This window comes from Falco rusticolus, chromosome 9, assembly GCF_015220075.1.
Source record: "Falco rusticolus isolate bFalRus1 chromosome 9, bFalRus1.pri, whole genome shotgun sequence".
In the NCBI taxonomy this organism is placed as follows: domain Eukaryota; kingdom Metazoa; phylum Chordata; class Aves; order Falconiformes; family Falconidae; genus Falco; species Falco rusticolus.
This window is the reverse complement of record NC_051195.1, coordinates 22811143-22832063: the sequence shown is the minus strand read 5'-3', so window position 1 is coordinate 22832063 and position 20921 is coordinate 22811143. Positions and strand designations below refer to the sequence as shown.

At 44.8% G+C, this 20921-nt stretch overlaps 1 protein-coding gene across 2 annotated transcripts; it reads left to right on the top strand.

Moving 5' to 3' along the window:
* The first annotated feature begins 496 nt into the window (after positions 1 to 496).
* Positions 497 to 20313, top strand: LOC119153690 (putative neutral ceramidase C). Of its 2 annotated transcripts, none has more exons than XM_037400440.1 (20): positions 497 to 649; positions 1766 to 1825; positions 2220 to 2369; positions 2944 to 3120; positions 3496 to 3623; positions 4270 to 4347; positions 5360 to 5480; positions 6888 to 7013; positions 7395 to 7481; positions 8911 to 9015; positions 9149 to 9230; positions 9738 to 9853; positions 12016 to 12110; positions 12776 to 12815; positions 13603 to 13698; positions 14576 to 14671; positions 15305 to 15454; positions 16227 to 16286; positions 16785 to 16873; positions 19637 to 20313. In XM_037400440.1, the coding sequence occupies exons 1-20, from the start codon at positions 497 to 499 to the stop codon at positions 19824 to 19826; spliced, it is 2199 nt and encodes a 732-aa protein (XP_037256337.1). In that variant the 3' UTR covers positions 19827 to 20313. The 2 variants fall into 2 exon arrangements, with proteins under 2 accessions (XP_037256337.1, XP_037256336.1); XM_037400439.1 differs by having other exon boundaries at positions 497 to 665; positions 1740 to 1825.
* The last annotated feature ends 608 nt before the right edge of the window (positions 20314 to 20921 follow it).

Below are 20921 nucleotides of genomic sequence, written 5' to 3'. Positions count from 1 at the left end.
CCTCTCACTGAGTTTCCGAAATTGACCTTCATTATGATGATGATATTGTTTTCTGACGTGCTTTGAAGCATGAGCAGCAGAAAAGCTGCAAGGTTCCAGGCTGCAGCATTTCTCTTAGCCACTCAGTGAACATAGGATCTGGTGGAAGATTGTGGGGTTTATTTAAAAGACTTTGTCAAAAAAGCAAGCAAAGTGTCCTGGGAAATGTAGGATCGGTATGTTCAGCCATTCACCCTGTCCTATCAGCCTCATGATGGGGAGTGATTGCTGCTCACAGGAGATGTATTTTTTCTGCTTTTAAGCAAATTGAAAAATAAATCTTCACTTCCCATCCTTATTGCTGCCACTGCCTGCTCTGACACTGGGACAGGGGCCACAAACCATCACCAGCTCTTTGGGGGTATGATGTGCTGCTCTGGGTGGGATGTGCCTGACACTGGGGCTGTCCCGTTTGCCTTCCCCACAGGCTCCTTTCTGCTTTCACAGTGCCCCCACCATGTGTGGGAAGAGGTCCAAGTGCTCCTTCTCCCGCCTGGAGGTGATCCTCATCGTTTGCCTGACGTTGATGATCGTTGTGACTGTGGTGCTCCTCACCCTCCACTTTCTCACCAAAGAGAGCAACGGCAAGTTGAGCTATTTCAGTCCTGCCATCACATCTTGCTTGAGTGTCTGTCCAGTGCAGTAATTTAAATTAAAGGGATACAGGTAGAAGGTCACTGGGCCACTGATGAGCTTTCATAATCTTCTCTGTATATGGTCGTCCCACCCAGCCATGGCACGGGGCTGTTACTGGCCTCTGCGGCAGGAGCACGGTGGCCAAAGCCAGCATGAGCATCTCTCAGGGCTCGGACGCACAGCCTTGGGGTGGGAGGTGAGGCTGGCTGCAGGGATCCAGACAATCTCCATTCCCTCTGTCTGCCATTTCTCTTCTTTCATTTTTAAAATCATTTTTCTTCATCTCTTCTTTCAGTTTTAAAAAACTTAATAGCATGCGGTAGCTTTTCTTCCATGAGTTTGCCCAAGCACTTTGTACATTCTGTACAGGGAATTCTGCACCTTCGTGGTGGCTGGGAGGAGACATGATCTCCTTCAGGAGTCCTTTTCCTCACTGCTTGCCTGGACGTCATGCCCAGAGCTGCTTTTCCCCTCTCTGAGCTTCGGCTGGCTCTGCTGTGATTTTTTTGAGACCAGGGCACCAGCACTGGACACAGGACATGTTGGAGGCACCAGGGTGATATATGGATGTGCCCTCTTCCTTCTCTAGTGCCTTTCCAGTAGATCTGACATGCCATCCCCTTCTTCTCACTGCTGCTGAGCTGAAGTTTTTGTGTGAAAACAGCTCTTACACCCTCAGCTCTGTTTCCTGCACAGTAGTGATGGGCTTGGAGAGCTTAACTGGCAAAGCTAGGCTGCTTCCCCTTGCTGTGAATCATGACACGTTTTACACAGTCTGGTGATCCCATCTTGTGAGCTTCCTCTGCAGTTCTTCATGCCTGGTTCACCCTTTACCTCCCCAAATGCCTTGACAGCCCCAGCACACTTTGGCCACACTGACAGCCCATCAGAAACCCAAGCAGACAGTACCAGCTGGATCCCCTTGTCCATAGGTCTGCTGAGTCCTCTGGGGATCTTGAGCAGGTTTCAGGCCTGCAATCTTTTTAAAAAGGCTGGGTTGCATCCTCCGTCCCCGATTCTGCTTGCTCATGTCTCCACTAATCTACTATTTATTCTTATTACAGAATCCAGTGAACCACCAGCAGCGAACCAATACTTACTGGGTGTAGGTCGAGCTGACTGCACGGGACCTGTGGCAGAAATTCCTCTGGCAAGTTGAGGGGACTGAACACGGGGTTGACAAAATACTGATTTTCATCTTATCTGAGTATTTTTTGCAGGACTTCTGGTTTAGAGGCTCTGCCTTGCCAAATGGTTGTTGTCTTCAAATAGGTGAAATTTCTTTGAGGCTTTGAGCAACCTGACCTAGTAGAAGGTGTCCCTGCCCATGGCAGGGGGCTGGAACTAGTTCATCTTTAAGGTCCCTTCAAACCCAAACCATTCTGTGATTCTTACAATCACAGGGCAAGATAGTTGCAGCTGAGTGTTCATACATTGAATGAGTCCTCTGACCCTCTGGCAAATCTACTTAGAAAAATACATGCAAATGAATACATCACTCAATATTTTGGCCGTGTGGGCTTGATGGAGCTCTTCTCTTCCAGATGGGATATGCCAACCCAGACCAGGTGGGTGGCGGGCTACTCTCGCGCCTCTACAGCCGAGCCTTCATCGTGGCGGACCTTGATGACTCCAGGCGAGTCGTGTTTGTTAGCGCTGACATAGGAATGGTGTCTCAGAGACTGAGGCTGGAGGTACATGGCTGGAATTGGATGGTTGGCACAATCTGGGTTGTTGCTGGTATTAGCATTAAGGTTGTGGTCATGACTAAATAATACTGAGCATCCCAGAACATTGGCTGTTTGCTTTGAGATTTCCTTACAGCACAATCTTGGAGAGACATTGTTTCTGTCCTGAAGAAGAACTTTTGATTCCTCAGCAAATGAGGCTGGACTTTGACAATGTTTTTCTTAGAGGAAAAACTATCACAAATACTTGCAGGTCCTGAATACATTATCATGGTGACTGTGCAGTGCTGGGTCTCCAGCACCACAGAGGAGAGAGGGAGATGCCAGAGAGCTGGGGAGTCCTTGGGTGATCTGGGCTTCACTGCAAGTTGGCCGTAGAGGTCTGCACTTATCAGATTTTACTATTTTAAGGCTGTTGCCAAGTCAACAGCTATAATCTGTCGTGACACCATTATGGGGGTATAAGGCAGAAAGAGAAGACTGAGGAGAAAGATGAATGGCTGGGGTTTTGGTGAGGGCTGATACAAGCCTCCATAGCCTTTGGGTGTGAAAAAGGGCTTTTAGGGCCACCTCCTCTTAGGTGCTGAAGGAACTGAAGAGTAAGTACGGCGAGCTGTACCGACAGGACAACGTCATCCTCAGTGGCACCCACACACACTCGGGTCCTGGTGGCTACTTCCAGTACACACTCTTCAGGATCACTAGCAAAGGGCTAATCAGACCATCCCTCAACGCGATCGTGAATGGCATCGTAAAGGTCAGTGGCATACAGCCTGTTGACATGAAAGCCCATAAACGCAGGACATTTGTAACTAATGGAGATATTGCTGTGATGTTCGTGGTAGCACCTCCAAATGTCACAGTCTATAAACACACTTGGAGGTGGGTTTATGCTTACCAGTGAAATCAGATTAAAAAAAAAGTAGCCTTGAAGTCATTCTTTAGAAAGAGGCAGATGTGGGTGGTTTCAAAGTATTATCATAATTTTCTATGATTTTAGACCACTTAAGAAAAAAGCCCCCAAATTCCCAAGAAGGGCTGGGGACAGGCAGGGAGGAAAAGAGTTTTTCTAGATAATCTCACGTACACCTTACATGCATGGACTGATATTCCCTGTCCTCCTGCTTTTCAGAGCATTGATATAGCGCATCAGAACATGAAGAGAGGAAAGCTTTTTGTAAACAGAGGCACTGTAGAAAACAGCCAGATCAACCGAAGCCCTTTCTCCTATCTTAAGAATCCAGCATCCGAACGAAGGAGGTAAAAGCTCCTTGAGCAGGAGAGAAACAGAGCCCTGAAGAGGATCCTTCAGTTGGGACCATGGCCTAGCCTTCTTGCAGCTGGTGTTTCTAGTCATTCATGGGATGGTTGAAACCCAGGAGCTAAGACGATGGCAGAATGACACTGTTGCCATCCTGGGTGATTGGATGTGTGCATCCCCAAAAACTAGTTGCAAGAGTAGGCTTCAAAGCTGTGGTTGCCCACTCCAAGCATGCGAGGCATTGTCAAGGATGTGACCTTATACTTTGTGTAAAACAAAACAAAACAAAACCTCAAAAAAAAAAAAGAAAAGAAAAAGAAAAAAAGAAAGTCTTTAGTAGAAGTTGGCATTTGAGTCAGGTGACATTGAAGTGCCATCGTTGGTGCATGAATTTGTGCTTGCAGAGAGCTCTTCTCACCATCCCCTGGAGAAGTAGCGCCTGAGGTCAGCAACAACCATAACTCTTCCCTTACCTTCACAGCCACTTCCAGATACTTCTTTAAGGTCTCACTGTGCTCTGGTAATATCTGTAACAACCTCTTCATTTCCTTGCTCAACCTAGTGGAGATTTAGTGTGTCTGAGAAATGCAGAGCGTGACTACAGCTCTGGCACTAATAGCATTTCCCGGCTTTGTTTTCATCCAGGTATTCATCTGACACAGATAAAGAAATGGTGTTGCTGAAGATGGTAGACGAGGGTGGACAGGACATAGGCCTTATCAGGTACTGACCACTGAAGTAACATGTTTTTCTCGAAATCCTCATAAACCACAGTTCCGTAGCAGTTCTCTTTCTGCACAAGCTGTCCTTCCCAACGCTGCTCCTGGCCCACCAGGCGCTGCTCCCAGCTAGTCACCAGAGGGGCTCTGAGGGAAGAGCCAGTGAGAGTCCATGAGTGCATAAGCCAGGTCAGTGCCCCTCATCTGCTCTGGGAGATGTAGTAGTACCTGGCCCACCTACAGCTGGGCACATCTCCTGCCATGGCCCAAAGGCATCTGGGAAAGATGGCCATAGCTGGTCTTCCATTGTAGGGGCACAGAAGAGTCCCCTCTGGGGCTCTCTCCATGCCCCCAAAACAGATCCCAGCTCCAGCATCCCTAGGACCCTTTGAGTTCCTCTTCTCTTGGTTATTTCCTTTAACACCCCCTGTTCTGTGGGAAGTGTGCCATTCCTACAGGCAGCATTTATGATGCCCGTCCCATCAACTGATCTGTGGGGCAGGGTTCAGCCACGTGAAGTTCAGAACTCAAGGCCAGGGAAATGAAGTGACGTGCAGTAACAAAGCCATACTTGTGTTTTCCTCATTTAGAAGTCCAAGCGAGAGTCTGACTCTGTTAAGAGGAAGAGAAGGATTTTCCTTTTTGTAAGAATGAAAGTGTTCCCTTTTTGACATTATTGACTCCTCCTTGTTTCTTTGAAGCAAGAAAATAAAAATCCCTCCAAAATATAATTCTTTGGACTCAGAAAAAGCTCTCGGTGGCCCTGATAATTATGGTGCCAAATTCTTATGGCCTCAAGACCTGGACCGTCACAGCCACAAGCCCTCCTGGTCAGGAAGGGAGAAGGTGGGAATAACTCTGCCCTTGTTAATACATCCCTAGGTACCAACAGTCTCCATTTATATTCTCCCAAAGAAAATTCCCATAAGTCAATTGCAAATACGTAGATTGAACAAATCAGTTGCCAATATGTAGAATGAATGATGCATTTCCTATGTCTTCTGACTCCTCTTCAGCTGGTTTGCCGTGCACCCGGTCAGCATGAACAACACAAACCATCTTGTGAACAGCGACAACGTGGGCTATGCTTCTTACTTGTTTGAACAGGAGAAGAACAAGGGGATGCTTCCCGGAGAGGTGGGAGTGGTTTCAAATTACTGAAAATGATGGGAGGAAAGTGTTGCAACAGGGAGGGGATGACTGGTGCTTTCTATGGGCCAAAGCAGGTTTTTTCAAACAGTGAAATAGGACAATAGAGTAAACACAGAAAGAGGAAAAAGATGAACATTTTGATTTATTTACTTTCTTCCTCTAAAGAAGAGAAATTGCAAGGTGTATTCTTGACTTTCCAAACTAGTAATAAGTGGTATTTATTTAGACTTTAGGAATCAATCAAATATATTTTGATTCAACTATTGGAAATGCCTAGAAAGGCATGTGTGGGATACTCAATCCAAAGGGATCAATATAGTGCATCTGTGGTGTGACATGAAGTCTGTGGTCAGCTCCAGTTCCTTCTTATGGCTTCCAGCCAGCTCTGCCTGTTCTGCTTGTGAGAGAGCCAGTTCATTTATCCAGAAGTTTTGCCATCCACAGAGGGCAAACACAGCTCCTTTAAAAACCATTATTTCCCCAGAAATGTAAATATGGTCATGAACCCATCTCACAGATGCTTTGAGTCATGAGTTGATTAAGAGGGTGTCCTGTGTGTATCTCCAGCATGTACCTTGAAGCAGTTGCCCAATTCCTATTTAATACTCTGGGCAGAGGAACACCTGTAGTTCATACCAAAGATGGAAACTAAAGGAAGTCTGCCTAATTCCTGCTCTAGTGCATAGCTATGGGTGCAAGCTGGTGCAAGGTGACATGCATGCAAGGGTACAAAGTGTTTGCAGGATTCAGTATTTAGCTGTATGTTTTGCTGGGCACGTTGTGTCTAGCAGTCTTACAAGAAAATGGCTCACTGATCAAAATATCCGGTGTTGACGCATCCCAGCTCTAAAAGAGGGGAAAAAAATGAGAGTGTCTGTGCGAGCTGAATTCAGCTGACGTTGAGTGTGTAACCAGTCAAGTACTGCTTGATGTTAACTCCTGCAGTCAAACCCAATAGCTCTAACCCTGTAAATCAGTCATGGTGAAAGCGTGGCAGGAAAAAAATCCTGTGCAAGGTACTACCATGACCCACTAACATCAGATCAGTAACATGAGGAACTGGGGATGTGGGGGGAAGAACTGCTGCTGAGATGGAAGAGGTAGATGAAGAAATGCTGTCTGGATACCAAAGCAGGTATGCAGTGTGGAGGTCCCCCTGAAATGGCAGTTGAAACATGTGCACCCCATTCTCCCTTGCTCTTCCTGTCCCTAAGCCCTGGGACACTCCTAAATCCCCGTTCTGGTCATCTCGGTCATTTCAGAAATGTTTACCAGCATCACACGTGTATCAGCTAGCTGTAAAGCCAGCTGTGACCGCAGGGAAAGCTGCAGGTGATGTTTGCAATCACTGCAAGGCACTAAAATCCATCTGACCGCACCTGGTTTTGGCAGGGCTCTTTTGTGGCTGCCTTCGCATCCTCCAACTTGGGAGATGTGTCGCCCAACACTAAAGGCCCGTTCTGCGTAAACACAGGGGAGTCGTGCAACAACCCACAGAGCACCTGTCCCGTGGGGGGGGTAAGTAACTCGTACCTGATCTACATTAACTGCCGAGGAGGAGAAAACTCGGGGTGGAGCAGCAAATACAGAGCCATGTGCTGGACCATTGTGCATGAAGAGGACATTAAACAAAAATCACCTCTTTTTGGATATTCTGGAGAGCTCTTTCAGGCACTTACTGTGTCTTGTCCTCATACACACTTTCCAGTCATTCAGCTCAAACTTGCATCTACCTTGCTGCAAAGGTTAGTGCAGTAACCTGGTGCCCAAATTTGAGATGGCTGGCAAGAAGCAATTAGTTCTCACAGTATGACAACAGCTTGGGAACTCATCCACTTTGCAGTGCCACACATTCTCCATATTAAGTGATCAGTAGCATTTAAACAAATTTCTTAACAGGCAACGATGTGCATGGCCATGGGTCCCGGTAAAGACATGTTTGACAGTACGAGAATTATAGGACAGAATATCTACTTGAAAGCAAGGGTAAGTGATACTTTGTTTTACAACTGTGCATGAATGCTGTTATTACAGGAGTGCATGTTTGTTTAAGGAACTTTCTTGCACTACTTTTTGTGAATGTAGATTTAAATTACTCAAAAGTCCGTATCTATACACTTAAGGAAAAGTTCCCCGATTTTTCAGAAGGCATGCACTTTTATTTAGGTACGTCATTGTAGGTGTCACAATTTGAAATGTTGGTTTGGGCTTTTAATATCAATATTCCTTATTGGTATATAATGTGGATATTGCCCCTTATGATCTTCCCCTCCCTCCCAAGCATGCATCTCAGAGGTGTCATAATGGGAAAAACCGCTGGTGTTGAAGACTCCCAGAAGAGCTCAGAGACACCACCACATACCACTTGTTGGCCAGCTTTGGCACCACTCTGCCAAACTAACCCAAATGTGAGTTAAAATGTGCCAGCTTAAACATCCACGAAAGATACTTATCTTGCCCTGCTTGACTTTGCATTTACAGTGTCTTCCACCCGACTGGGTTCCCTTATGTTGCCTGTGTCCTTGGGCTCAAAAGTCACCTGAATTTACTGGTTCCCCTTCTGCGGGTTCGTGTAATGTGAGAGTGGTCAGTAAGAGGGACAGCACCTCGTAGGAGCTGGAAGGGGCCCAGCAGAGGAGTAGGAGCAGAAGGCTTGATGGTGGCGGTTTCCCTTTAATTGCCATTTCAGATGCTTGCCCTCAAGTCACTCGAGGCTGATCGTGACTTGCAAGTGAAAGGTTGTCCCAGTCGGCGTGGCCCGGCATGTGTATCAAATGGCAAGGGAAAACATCGCTGTCAATTTTACCACTGCAGACTCTTGGCCTTCGAAGGCTGTCCCCTCTATTCTTTCCTGCAGTTACAGGATTGTTACTAAATCTGTGTAACTTCTGGCAACACTTTCTACGAACCGAGTTGAGGCATGTGTGCCAGAAAATCATTCACTGAAGAGCTGAACGGCTTATCCATCAGCTGTATAGTAAATGCATGGTAATGTCCATGTGTTTTGAACCAATGAATGCAATGAAGTGAACCTTTCTCATAGAAAATATTTCTCCAGGTTGGCCTAAGATGTGAGAAATGCCAGAAGGTTGTAACTAGGAAGAAGAAGTTGCCATCTTCATGGAATAGGTGCCCATTTCAGCTGTAAAAAAAAGGCGTGCACAAAACTGACCACAGAGCATCCTCCCCGTGTTACTTGAGCCAGGGGGAGCCTGCAGGACTTGGGGCATGCAGGATGTGGGGGCCAGGTGATAGAAACAAAGGAGTTTGGGAAATACACTCTTGCTTTAACGCCTGGAAGAGGCCACTGGAAAGGGTCAACAGAATGAAGAAATAATTCATATAGTTGAATCTCAGAAAAGTTACGTTCCTGATTTCTTCTTCCTCAAGAATTTCCACCTTTTGTGTCCCCTAGGATCTGTATGAAAAAGCTTCCCAAGAGGTCACAGGACCCCTCAGCTCAGCCCACCAGTGGGTGAACATGAGTGATGTCTCGGTGGAGCTCAATGCTACACACATGGTAAGAGCAGTCGCTCCCAGGACACAGGCATAAGGAAGGAAGAAATGTTGTATTCTCACAGCAGGACATGGCATGCTGAGGGGAACCGGTTTTAAAATATTTCTTTTTCATTCTTTTCTCCCTTCTGATTCAGGTTAAAACATGTAAACCAGCCTTAGGACACAGCTTTGCTGCGGGGACTATTGATGGAGTGGGGGCTTTCAACTTCACACAAGGTAATTTAGGGAGCAGATGTCAGTACAGCTTCGTACAAATGGGGAGGACATGGGGCATCTCCCAAATAAATTCAAACCACCAGGGTCATTTAAGAACATCAACAGCTGGTTGAACCACAGTCTTGAAAGGGATATTTTTAAGGAAGGTGTGATCTTACAGCCACAGCCCGCTTGCAAGTTTGTCTGCATTCATTGGAAAGCTTCTGGAGAAGGATACAATCATGCTCTGAAGGAAGGAGAGCGCTGGGTGGGCAGTGGGGAGAAGAAAAAGCTGGCTTTGGGGCAATCTTTTTAATTTGTTCTCATTAACCTGAAGGCTGCCAAGATGAAGCTCAGCTGGGCTAAAGCTTGGCTTTTCAAACCACCCCAGAAAAGGGACATAGTCAGAATCCACTGAGAAATTATCCTACCCCACTCAAGCAGGGAGCGGGTAATAAGTGAGTTTTCGGTCCACTAGCTGCTGGAGCAGCTGAAGGAACAGCATCTAAAAGATCTTTCCCTCTCAAGGCTCAGTAGAAGGGAATCCATTTTGGGATGAAATCCGGGACCAGCTGCTGGGGGAGCCATCCAATGAAACGAAAGCCTGCCACAAACCCAAGCCGATCCTCTTCAGCACCGGAGAGGTAAGGATACACCAGTGCGTGGCCTGGGAAGCACAGAGGTTGCTGATCTGGGCTAGGTTTTGGTAGGGTGCTACAGATGATGTCTGTGCCAGCCCATATGGGGAAGAACAAGGAGGGAGAGCAAGCTGCATGGGCTTTGAAGACATGAATATAGAAAGCAAGAATGAGTGTTGCCATTAGTTTGCATCAGAATGAGAGAGATGGAAGTTTTCCTCTTGCAGAGCATCTTTTCCATACATCCCAGGAGGAGGGACCAGACCTGCTGCTCTCATTAGGGTCAAAAAGCCCAACTGAAGATCCACCCTGGCCTAATTCTCTGTCTGTGGAACAGTCCTGAGCAGGATGCACAGGAAAAATACGCAAGGTCAGGGAAAGCCAACAGCATGTGGAGCTCAGCGTTGCCCCCCAGCAGTCTCTGGTTTCAGGACTTCGTCTGCCGGTGCTCATATCTGGGTGGATTTTTCTTCCATCCTACCATTGGCTTCCTCTTTAATCCGTGAGAAGACCTTTCTTTTTTGTCATGTGACAGACTGGTCCATGCAAAATTAAGTAGCTTGTCACGGTGCCTTGTGGAAACTCTGGGGACTGTATCAACTTACCCACCCTCTCGGTGTCATCTTCAAAGGTTTCTACCAGGCTTTGACTTCCTCTGGAAATGTTCTGTTGACTTCTCTGATTTTCTGTCATGTTTATGCAAGTGTCTGATAGTTCTGAGAGCTATAACATCGATGCCAGACTTACTCATCCATGGGTAGAATCGTACCAGGCTCTGGCTGGAGGTACCCTGGGGAGGGATTCTCCAGCACAACCCCAATCCCAGCAGGACCAACACTGCAGCTACTGCACATTGCTCAGGGCCCTGTCCAGAAGAGGCAGGGTATTCAGCAAGGAATGAGATGCCCCATTGCTTGAGTCTCCATCCCAGGGATGCCCCACTTACACAAGGAAGGGCTATTTCTTAGGGTTGGCCTCTGCAGAGCTGTTGCCCTGTGGGTCCCAGCCCATCTCCATGCTTGGGGCTGCTCTGTTCTAGGCAGGACTTGGTGATAGTTCTTGCTGAACTTTGCCAAAATTGTACTTAAAACTTTAAAAAAATTTGATGGCCCATTTTCCACCTGCTGTTTCCTTGGCATTAAAGCAAATGCACTGTAGTGGAGTGGGATTGTGTCCAAGATCCTTTAGAGCACTTAGATGATGCCATCTGGATGAGGCGATTCATTGTTATTCCTTTCATCAGCCTCTTGAAGAACTTTCCTTGTGTTGCTTTGTGTTCAATCAGCTCCTCACGTCATCTCCCATAAAAAGAGGTCCCAGCACGGAGCCTCCTCCCACCCCACCTCCTCAGTCCAGGGTGGTACTACTAAGAGTAAATGACACTTTGTTCTTATGACTTTAACACATTTTGAGTATCCTTTTATGGATGCTTTGGCAGGCCTCTTGCTTCTGATGTGCTTCACAAGGTATTGTCATTCATGTTTTGCCCTCAGTAAATTGCTTTTCAAAAATCTTTTTGGCTTGCTGAAGCATTTCATTCCCTGGAGCCATGCCACCCTTGAATTCTTGTTGTTCTTAATTTCCTTTTAACAGGCTTCTTCATTTTTATCTAGCTATTTAGGACAAAATGCTGCTGTGGCGTTTGTTCTCGCTGCTGCCAAATGGTGCGGAGTCTGAGTATGGTGTGGTCCCTGCTAGGGAGCAGTTTGAATTCAGGGCTAGGCTGAGGGTCCCTCTGGGTGAAATTCTGCTTCACAACAGACTGTGCATTTGCTCAGCTAAGGAAGAGGTAACTCATTTCCCACCACCACCAGGCTCTCTGATTTCACTCATTCACTTTTGCTTTCCTGGTTGGATGATCACCCTTATTGATCCTAACACTATCCTTTTCCCAAGCAGGTGAGGAATTTCTAGGTGCTGCCCTGACCTTATTTACACACTTTGGTTTAAGCTGCCCCTCTGGCAACACTCTTTTTTTGCCTTACCCATAGTATTTACATGTGCCTTATCTGTCTGTTAGAGTCAGACAACTTGCTGTACATGTGGAGGTAGAATGCCTACAAAGTAAATTTATTTGCCTAATTTATGACTGTAGGAAGGAAAACACTTCAGCTGTCTTTTTTTTGCTGCTATCCTACGATAGTCATATCTACTTTTTTTCACCTCAGATGACTCGGCCTCACCCATGGCACCCAGACATTGTGGATGTTCAGATTGTTGCCATTGGATCACTGGCAATCATTGCTGTTCCTGGAGAATTCACGTATGTATTTCTTTGGTCTGGCTCTATGTAACGCAGCTGGCAGCGTGTCATTCAAACTATCTGTGATACTTCTGCATGCAAGTGGAAAGGGGGCGTAAGCTCAAAATTGTGCCAAGTATATGAGAGCTGTGCAGGCACTGCACATATATGTCCACTGCGTGTACTTACTCGTGTACTGTCTCCTCTGATTATCTGGGGTTTCCCGTTTTCTTCTCTGTTTCATAAACTAGCCATGGGAATGAATGGTATGCAAACAAGCTTCCTAAATAATTTTAACTGTTCATTACAAAATGCAGTTTCAATGAAATGAAAGGAAGTTGTTAACTTTGATTTTTTTTCATGTCACAAACACTGTAATGATGAAGTGCACCGACTGTTGATAATACATGGTGAAAATCTTAATAGGATAATGATTTATTTCTAGCACCTTATCTTCTACCCCACCCTGTCCTGGGGTGCCTCCAGCCTCACCCTGGCTGTGATGATGTATGTGAAAAGTTTTGAGGTGTTTTGGTTGAGCTCATCGAAGAGAAGCCTTAAGGGATGCTGAACAGCTCTGCAAGTACTGTGTGTATTTCTGGTGGTGTGCTGCATGTCCAGCCAGTGATTCCTGCTTTAGCCCTCTGCATTTCTGGAGACTGACGTTGTTCCCTTAATGCCCCTAGGACCATGTCTGGACGCAGGCTACGGGAAGCTGTCAAAAGAGTAAGTTGCTGAGGAAGAGGTTTCTCCAGAGCACAGCATATCTGGAACTTCATATTTCTTGATCCTTCTGTTTTTTCCCTTGTATCCCCCCAGCTTGGGTAATGGGTCTCGTGTCATAGATGTTTCCTCCTCACAGTTGCTTCAGACACATTTTGCATGTGCTTATTGACATGCAGGGTAAATTAATATCCTCCCCAAAAGTAGCAAACCGATCGAGTTTCAATCTATTAAGCTAACAAAAGCTAATTCAGCTGGGATCCAGGCATAACTGATGCTAGCAGGAGTTTTGTCTCTGGGATGCAGGGTTTTAGCTCCTTAATCCTCACTGGGATTTTGCAATACAAGAACAATTGTTAAAAATGGCAAATGTATTTTTCTTGTTTCCCTGATTGATATGTCCTGCCTGCAGCTTCAGACCATCTTAATCTCAAATGCTGTCTCCACAACTCACTGAGCCTGTCTCACATAGTTATATCACCAGTTTTTCTAGGAGTATAGAGACATCAGCTTCAAAAAACCCCCTAAATTTACTGAATTTATTGGAATATGAGGTAATTTCTCCTCTTTTTCTTTGGGAAGTGAATATGAGACATTAATAAAGGCAAATTGCACTTTTAGGGTTGCATTCCTGATCATCCGGCCCCCTTCCCAACATGACTTTGTGATAAAGAAAAACCATGAACAAACAAACAAAAACCAAACCCAAACCAATAACAATTACAACAACAACAATATAATTGTGCATTAAGCAGCTGTTAGAAGATAAGTGATTTATTTCCTTTCTTAGGAATTTGATTCTCATGGTGGACCAAGAATGGATGTCGTAATTGCAGGTCTGTGCAATGTCTACACCCATTACATTACCACCTATGAAGAATACCAGGTAAATGGTAAAACTGTAGATTGAACATGTTTAATTGAATTCAGTTTTTGTCCATATGGGATGATAATTCATGTGAAATTATGTATGTTTAGAGTACTTATTATTTGCCACAAAGATCAGAAGAATCTGTGGCAGAAGGAGACGACCTTGTTTATTCTGGTCTAGACAACAGGGTCCAAGGGCCAATGTGGTTTCCTGACCATAGCTAGAGAGTACATATGGATGCTTTAATGTGGAAATTGTCAGATGTAGGGAAGACATCTATCTGAAGGGAGAGGCTGTGAATTCAGATCTGTTTTAGTAATCTCCTGATGACTTGGATGAATTAGAATTTACCTTCATAAGGTGGCAAAATTGCCAGAAGAAAGATTTGGAACTGCAGGGTTGTAAGGTGAACATGAATTGCAGTGCCATGTTGCTGTGGGAAAGACCACAATACGGCTTGCAGGACCCTGTTTTAAGGTTCCCCAGAGGGCCTGGTAGATGCTGTGCTTTGAGATGTGGACCACTGGATGGACTCCCTGGTTTTAGAAACCCTAAACTTGGAGGGAAAGTTGGAAGAACTGGGGTTGTCCAACCCAAAAAGTTGGAGAGGAGACAACCTATACCATAAGCCTTTAAAAGAGTAAAAGAGCTGTGATAATTAGAAGAGTGACAACCAGTCCTCCCTGTTTGTGGTGGATTGGAGAATGAACAGTAACCTGAAATTCCAGCAGAAATACTTAGGCAGGTTGCTGGTCTCTCTCCCTAGCAATAAGGGAGTAAACAAATCCCTGCACGTATTATGTTAATCTTGTCTTGGCACAGTAAGATGAGCTGTATAAACTGCTCAAAAGAGTCCTTCAAACCCTCCTTTTCCAAATTTGTCCTTTGCTAGGTTCAACGATATGAGGCTGCATCGACTATTTATGGACCACACACCCTTGCTGCTTATATTCAGCTGTACAGAGGACTTGCAAAGGCTATTGCTACGGTACTCAAAATTTTCTATATACCACATGCAGATATTTCAGTCCTGTAAATGGTGATGGTTATATTTGTTCCTCAATGAGGTTGCATGATTGCTACCCTCTCTTTTCTTATAAGAAACACCTTTGAGAAATTCTCATGTGATATGAAAATAATTCCTGTAATGGGGGTCTCATACCACTTGAGAAATTCTGGGTTTTCTTTGTTCAAAGTTTAGAAAATAGGTACCTCCAACCTTTCAGCACAGCTTGAAGTTGCTACTTTTCTACCCAGAGGAAAAAAAAATCTGCTGCATTTCTGCTGTACATGGCAATGTTCATTACCTTTGTATCTCCGGGCAATGTAAATGTGCAGGACCAGTGGGAGGGCTCTGCCTCCTGAAGTTATGGGATATTCTGGCAGGTGGATTTGAAGGACCTCAGCAACAGGGCAGCAGGTGTCCTGCAGGGATTGCTCCTGCATACAGAGTACAGATGAATTGCCTGTTGTTTGTTTTTATGCTTAATTTATTGCCCTTCTTTTTAAAAATCTATCTAAGCAATGGACTTAGACAAAGAGTCAAGGCATTGATATGATTCATCAGGCAGATACTGGTCTTCTATACGTATGTATAACGAGCACCTCTTCCCTCTCCCAGAATACAGTTCAGGATTTGCCACATGGTCCAGAGCCCCCATTTTTCAATATAGGTAATGTGACCTTGGTGCCTCCTCTCATGGTCGATCGCGTGCCAGTGAATAAGACATTTGGGGATGTGCTACAAGAAGTGATACAACAGTATCGAGCGGTGAGAGTTTCAAGGATTTGCTAAAACCTGTTTAGGAAATAATCTTTAACTTCTTATCCCTTATCTGAAAAAAATCTATGTTTTCTAAATGATTGTGGTGCTCTCAGACCAAAAAGGTCTCGTTGCTTTTATTGGGCTTGGTTGAAAAGACAGAGACAGAGCATTTTCATGCCAATGTAATTGCACTGAATGGGATTAAAATGGGTGAATGAAGGGGAAAATAAAAGCTCTTTGTTCAACATGAAGATTTCCCCTTCTGCTTGAATATAAAATAACATTTGATGATTAAATAGGCAAATATTGTACAGCAATTTCTTTACAAGCAGAAATCAGGTCACCTTTGATGTCTCTGGTATGTAAATGAAATAAAAGTGTCAGAAAGGGTTCTATTTTCATTGCTCAAAATTTAGATAAGGTGTTCAGTTTTACTGTCTCCAGCAGTAAGGTAGGAAGAAGGCAGGGAGGCATTCTTAAATATCTCACCACTTAAATATCACTCCATCTTTCACACAGAAATCTTACATGCTATGGTGGAATTCACCCAGCAAGCAGGACAAGTGGAATGGCAAGGCACAATACACCAGTGCACAGTATAAATTGCCCATTGCTATTGCAACAAGTGAAATTATAAAGAATTTAAACCAAAAGAAAACAAAACCCCCCACAAAAATCCAACGAAACCACTGGAAAACTTGTATGGTAGCTTCAAAGAATGTTCTTAGTGTGCAATATGCTGCTCGGTCTTTAATACGAATCTCAATTTTCCCCACAGACAGAAGTTGCTGAAGTAACTTTTGTAGGCGCAAACCCCAGGAACAGTGCAGAGAACGCGGTAAATATGGTGCAATGACACTGGAATTGGGGATGTTCAGGATCAGTGAATATTTAGTTACTGCCTCTCCCTGATACATGGAACCCACGCCATGTGTTAGGCCACGCATTTTTTTCTCAGCCAGTATCCAGTGCCATCCAGTTGTAGCAAGCATGGTCTCTAGTCTCCATCCTATCAGCCCGGTGCATTATTTTAATAAAACAAAGAAAATTAGAGAAGTACTTAATTCATCTCATCACTCATCTTGCATAGGCATTGATAGCAAATACCTCACCTGTCCATTCTCTTTTTAATGATCAATTTATTTACTTGTTCTTTGCATCATTTATTAGCTTAAATTTGTGCTTTGGCAATGAAAAGAAAGCATTTTTCCCAGTAATTACCACCTTTGCCAGTAAAGGACACAGAAGCAGAGGCCATTCTCCAGTTTAAAGTGAGACAGATTAGTAGGGATGCCTGTACCTTCAGCATCTGGCTAACTCTGTTATTTTATTCCAGACGAAACACAACTTCCTGACGGTAGAGAGATACACTAATACTTCAGACAGCTGGCACGTAGTACAGAATGATGCCTCCTGGGACACCAGGTGGGTGCTCTGACCAGGTTTCAGTGTTCCACAGATTCCATAGAGTAATTAGAGTTTAACATGAAGGGTTTTATTTCAAAGCTCCCAAATGTAGGTTGGTCTTGTCCCTGCAGATTATGCTCTCTGGGGACAGATTGGTCCATATTTAGGTGGCTGACTTGTCAAGACCACAACGTTTGGTCTTCCCCTTGGGTCTAGCTTCTGCAATGAAGGCTTGTAAGTTTGGGAAAGGTAGAAGGAAGAGCAAGGTTCATGGTCCAACTTGTTCATAGACCACATCCATCCAGCCGCCGTACTGTGCTGATAAATAGGGTACCAAACAGAAAATATGAGAGGTTCACCAGAGCAGGGTTTTCGTAGGGTCACCTTTGCTGTGATTCATAAAGTAAAAACAGTCACCTGCCTGCACTCATAGCTCTGCATTTCTTAGCACTTACCCTCTGTTTACCTTGTTGCTCTCAGTGATGTCACCTTTTCCTGTCAAGTTCCCTACTTGAGTATGGGAAATGATGGCATTTTATCACCCATATATGTAGCCCTGCCTTCTACCCTCCTCTTCCAAAAACCCAACAGATTTCCCAAAATCTTGGCCAGGAACACTGAAAATGTTTAATAACATGTCACTCAAGAATATGAAAAACATAAAAGTGCAAAACTTCAAGAATGTGCTGCCATAATGCTGGAGAGATGGGAATCTAGGCATCCTATTTCCCTTATTGAGAAAGGTCAGACTTCAGATCTCTGGATGATGCTTAAATACTTCTGCTGATAAGGGAGAGGAGCTGTTTGGCCTCCTCCTGCCTAAAGGGGTGTCCAGAAGGCAAAGGCAGACAGTAATGCCTCCCTTCCTGGTGCCCCAGGCAAGTCCCAAACAGCGCAAGAAATGGGAAACGGTTCTGTTAAGATGAAAACAAGTCACTTTTTACAATGTCAGTGTGTTACATGTCAGTAATTAATGCGATGGGGACAAGAAGCATCAAACTTTCTTACTAGATATTAGCAAAGTCAGATGCTGTTTAGTGCAGGAAAAGCTAGCATTTAATGCCATTTAATGTGATGACATTGCAATAGGAGAGTAGCACAAGTGAACACATTATGTGTTAGCTTAGAGTTGCAAAGTGTTAAATAGCTTATAACTGAATTTGTAAAATGCATATTTTTAGGAATCAAAATATATGAAGGTTTACTCAAAGGAGGTGCAGCTTTCAGGGAAGGGGATAGATGTTATCTGCGCTTTGTCCTGCACTCACCGTTGCAGGAGGGACAAACAGTGCAGACTTGCCCTTTTGCTGGGTGCTGTCTTGGTGTTTGCAGTAGAGAAGTGTTTGGCCCCACCTGCATTTGCCGTGGGGGAAGTAATTGCTTTCCTGGGACTGTTTAGGAGGAGGGGCTGAGTTACAGGCAGGAATTTGCCTGGCCCTGCCTTTAGCAAACAGCCAACAGAGATAAGTCATGGTTAAATCCCCATGAGCTCATCTGGGAGAAGCCTCTTCCCTGGAGGGATATGAGCTATGTTCCAGTTCTGGAGTCCCAGACTTGGTGGTCCTGGTTCACTGAGCCTGGAGGGCAGGATGGGGAGGAGGCTGGATGGTGGGACAGATCTATCACAGCAGCATTTTTAGGTCACAGCGTTACAGCCAGGCTCAGGCTGCAGGTCTCTGTTTCAACCCAGCTCCCACCAGGACCAATGTTGCAGCTATAGCAGGTTGCTTGGGGCCATGTGCATGTGAGTCGAGGTGGTCCCCAAGGATGGAGATCCCCCACCACTTTAGCCTTGTGCTGTCACCTCACTGTCATCTCCAAAGACAACATTGTCTTTGTCCCAAGACAGGCCAGTGCAATCCACAGCTAAGACCTTGGACAAGAGCAACCAGGTGGAAACATGGGCCCTGTGACAGCCTGTGGCCCCTGTGTACCAAACCAAATTTCCCCCACCATTCACTGCTTTTCACCGGTCATGTCTGTAAATATTTGTTTCAGTCTTTTCAGTAAGACTGGTATGGGAAAACTTTTTATTACCATTGCTGATGAATCAACATATTTTGTTCATCTGCTTCTGATCTGCCCTGAAATGGGGGTGCTGCCTCAGTAGGACTCGACAACTCTCATGTCTGGCATGGATACAATTAGGGGGATATTCAGAAGTGCCTCTCACTGGCAGTAGCAAAAGAAGAGCAGGTTAATCTTCTTCACCTGCCCAAGAAGTTCTCCACCGTGGCCAGCTGAAAAATCCCTCACCCCTAGGTGTTTAGAGTTTTGAGGTTGAGCAGAAGCGGTTTTACACAAGGAGTCTGCAAAAGGCAATGAGAGTCTGTTATGAAAATGGGTGCCAGAAGCCCTGAGCTTGATTGTGATAGATTTTGCTTGTGACCTTCAATAAATACTCATCCTCTTGGTCAGCATTCCTCCTGCACAGGGAAGACTTAGGCTGATGAATATTTCTCACAGAGGTCATGTTGTATGAGGTTATGATATGGAGTTGGGAATGTAAGAACATGAGGGTAGAAATATTCTTTATCTGCAAAAAGGACCACTGACTTGTTTTTCCACGTTTCCAGATGTTTTTCAGCCCTGCCAGGTTTTGGAATGGTTTTTTTTGTTGCTGCTCTGATAACTTAAATATATGAGGAAAGGTTAAAAGAAGGTCTTAAAATACGCTTTACTGGAGTGCCTTCGTCTCATTCTACTTAGTGACTCTTGGGATATTAAAACAAATGAAAAGTGGATTTTCTTACTGACTGCAGTTTTTGGTTTGCCTGCTAGGTTTTACTGGACCAAAGGATTTCTTGGTCGGAGCACCGTGTCTATTGAATGGCACATCCCTCTTGGCACAGAGCCAGGCATCTACAGGATACGGTACTTTGGGCACTACAGGAAAAAACTGTCTCAAAGTCATAGTGTCTCTATTCCATTTGAAGGCACATCTTCAGCATTTGAAATCACAGCTCTGTAGGTGATCTCATTCCTTGAAGGGATTGTTTCCTTTGAGCTGTAGATTTAATATCTGTGATGTTCACAATGCATGCCTGGGAGGTTTTTTGTGGCATACGTGACTCTATACATCATTGCTGTCCCTCAAGCGCTGCTGGTCGTCCTTTGCCGTGCAAAGCTCAACTTCCTGCAAAGTTTTGACTTTTACCTGCAGTTCAGTCTCACCAGCCCAATGTATTCTCATTTAGGCAGTTCCCATCCTGTCCAGATCTCGTTGCAGTTGATTCTTATTGTAGTAAAAGATGTAACCGTTTTTCTTTAGTCATTAAACAAGTGCTTATTGATTGCGAATAGGCTCCCTCTGAGAGAATCAGTGCATATTGGGAGCTAATCCAGACCATAAATCAGTCCATAAATTTGAGCCCAGTCCATAAAACTTGAAAGAGCTGGTGAATTCACAAGGCATCAGAAGAGAAGACTCCTCAATAGTGCTTGAAGTGCAAAGCTGACCTCTTACCATGGTAAAGGGATAAATAATATAGATACTCCTCTGAAAGTTCTGAATATTATTTCATTTTATCATTCAGGTTTAGGGTGTTTAGGGGATTCATGCTTTGAATTAAAAGACACCATGGACTATGGGTGGCGGTGGGACAACAGTGTCATTTGAAGTGAATTGCACATAGTTCTCCATAAATCAGTGGTCTTGGTTCACAGGTGCCTGATGAGAGTGGCTGTGTAGGGTCCTACCTCAGAGGATAAGGAAAGGAAGGTCAGTCACTCACACAATGAAATATTGAAACAATTAGCAGGTTTTTTCCTGCTAGATTGCATTGCTCTTCTTCACAAATGTCTCTTTTGAACTGACCCAGTGTGCCAGGTGGGCTCAGTGCTGCCTACCACCTGTAAGTTTGTGTCATTTCAAGGGGGTGCTGGGCAAGTTTTTGGAAGAGAAGCCCTCTGAAAGCTCTCAGGTAATTACAAGTGACCCAGCTGGGTTGAAGACCGCCAGGTCCCTGTAATGACTACATATGTTTGCTCTGATTGTATGAACTGAAGACATCATGCATCTGTGGCATGGTCCAGACGCAGGATGCTGGATGAGAAAGACTTTGGG

Coding starts and splice junctions, on each gene's coding strand:
- LOC119153690 (XM_037400439.1), top strand. CDS start 497: ATGTGTGGGAAGAGGTCCAAGTGCTCCTTCTCCCGCCTGGAGGTGATC. Junction 7,014..7,394: donor GCACCTGTCCCGTGGGGGGG/GTAAGTAACTCG, acceptor ATTTCTTAACAG/GCAACGATGTGCATGGCCAT. Junction 9,854..12,015: donor TCCTCTTCAGCACCGGAGAG/GTAAGGATACAC, acceptor TTTTCACCTCAG/ATGACTCGGCCTCACCCATG.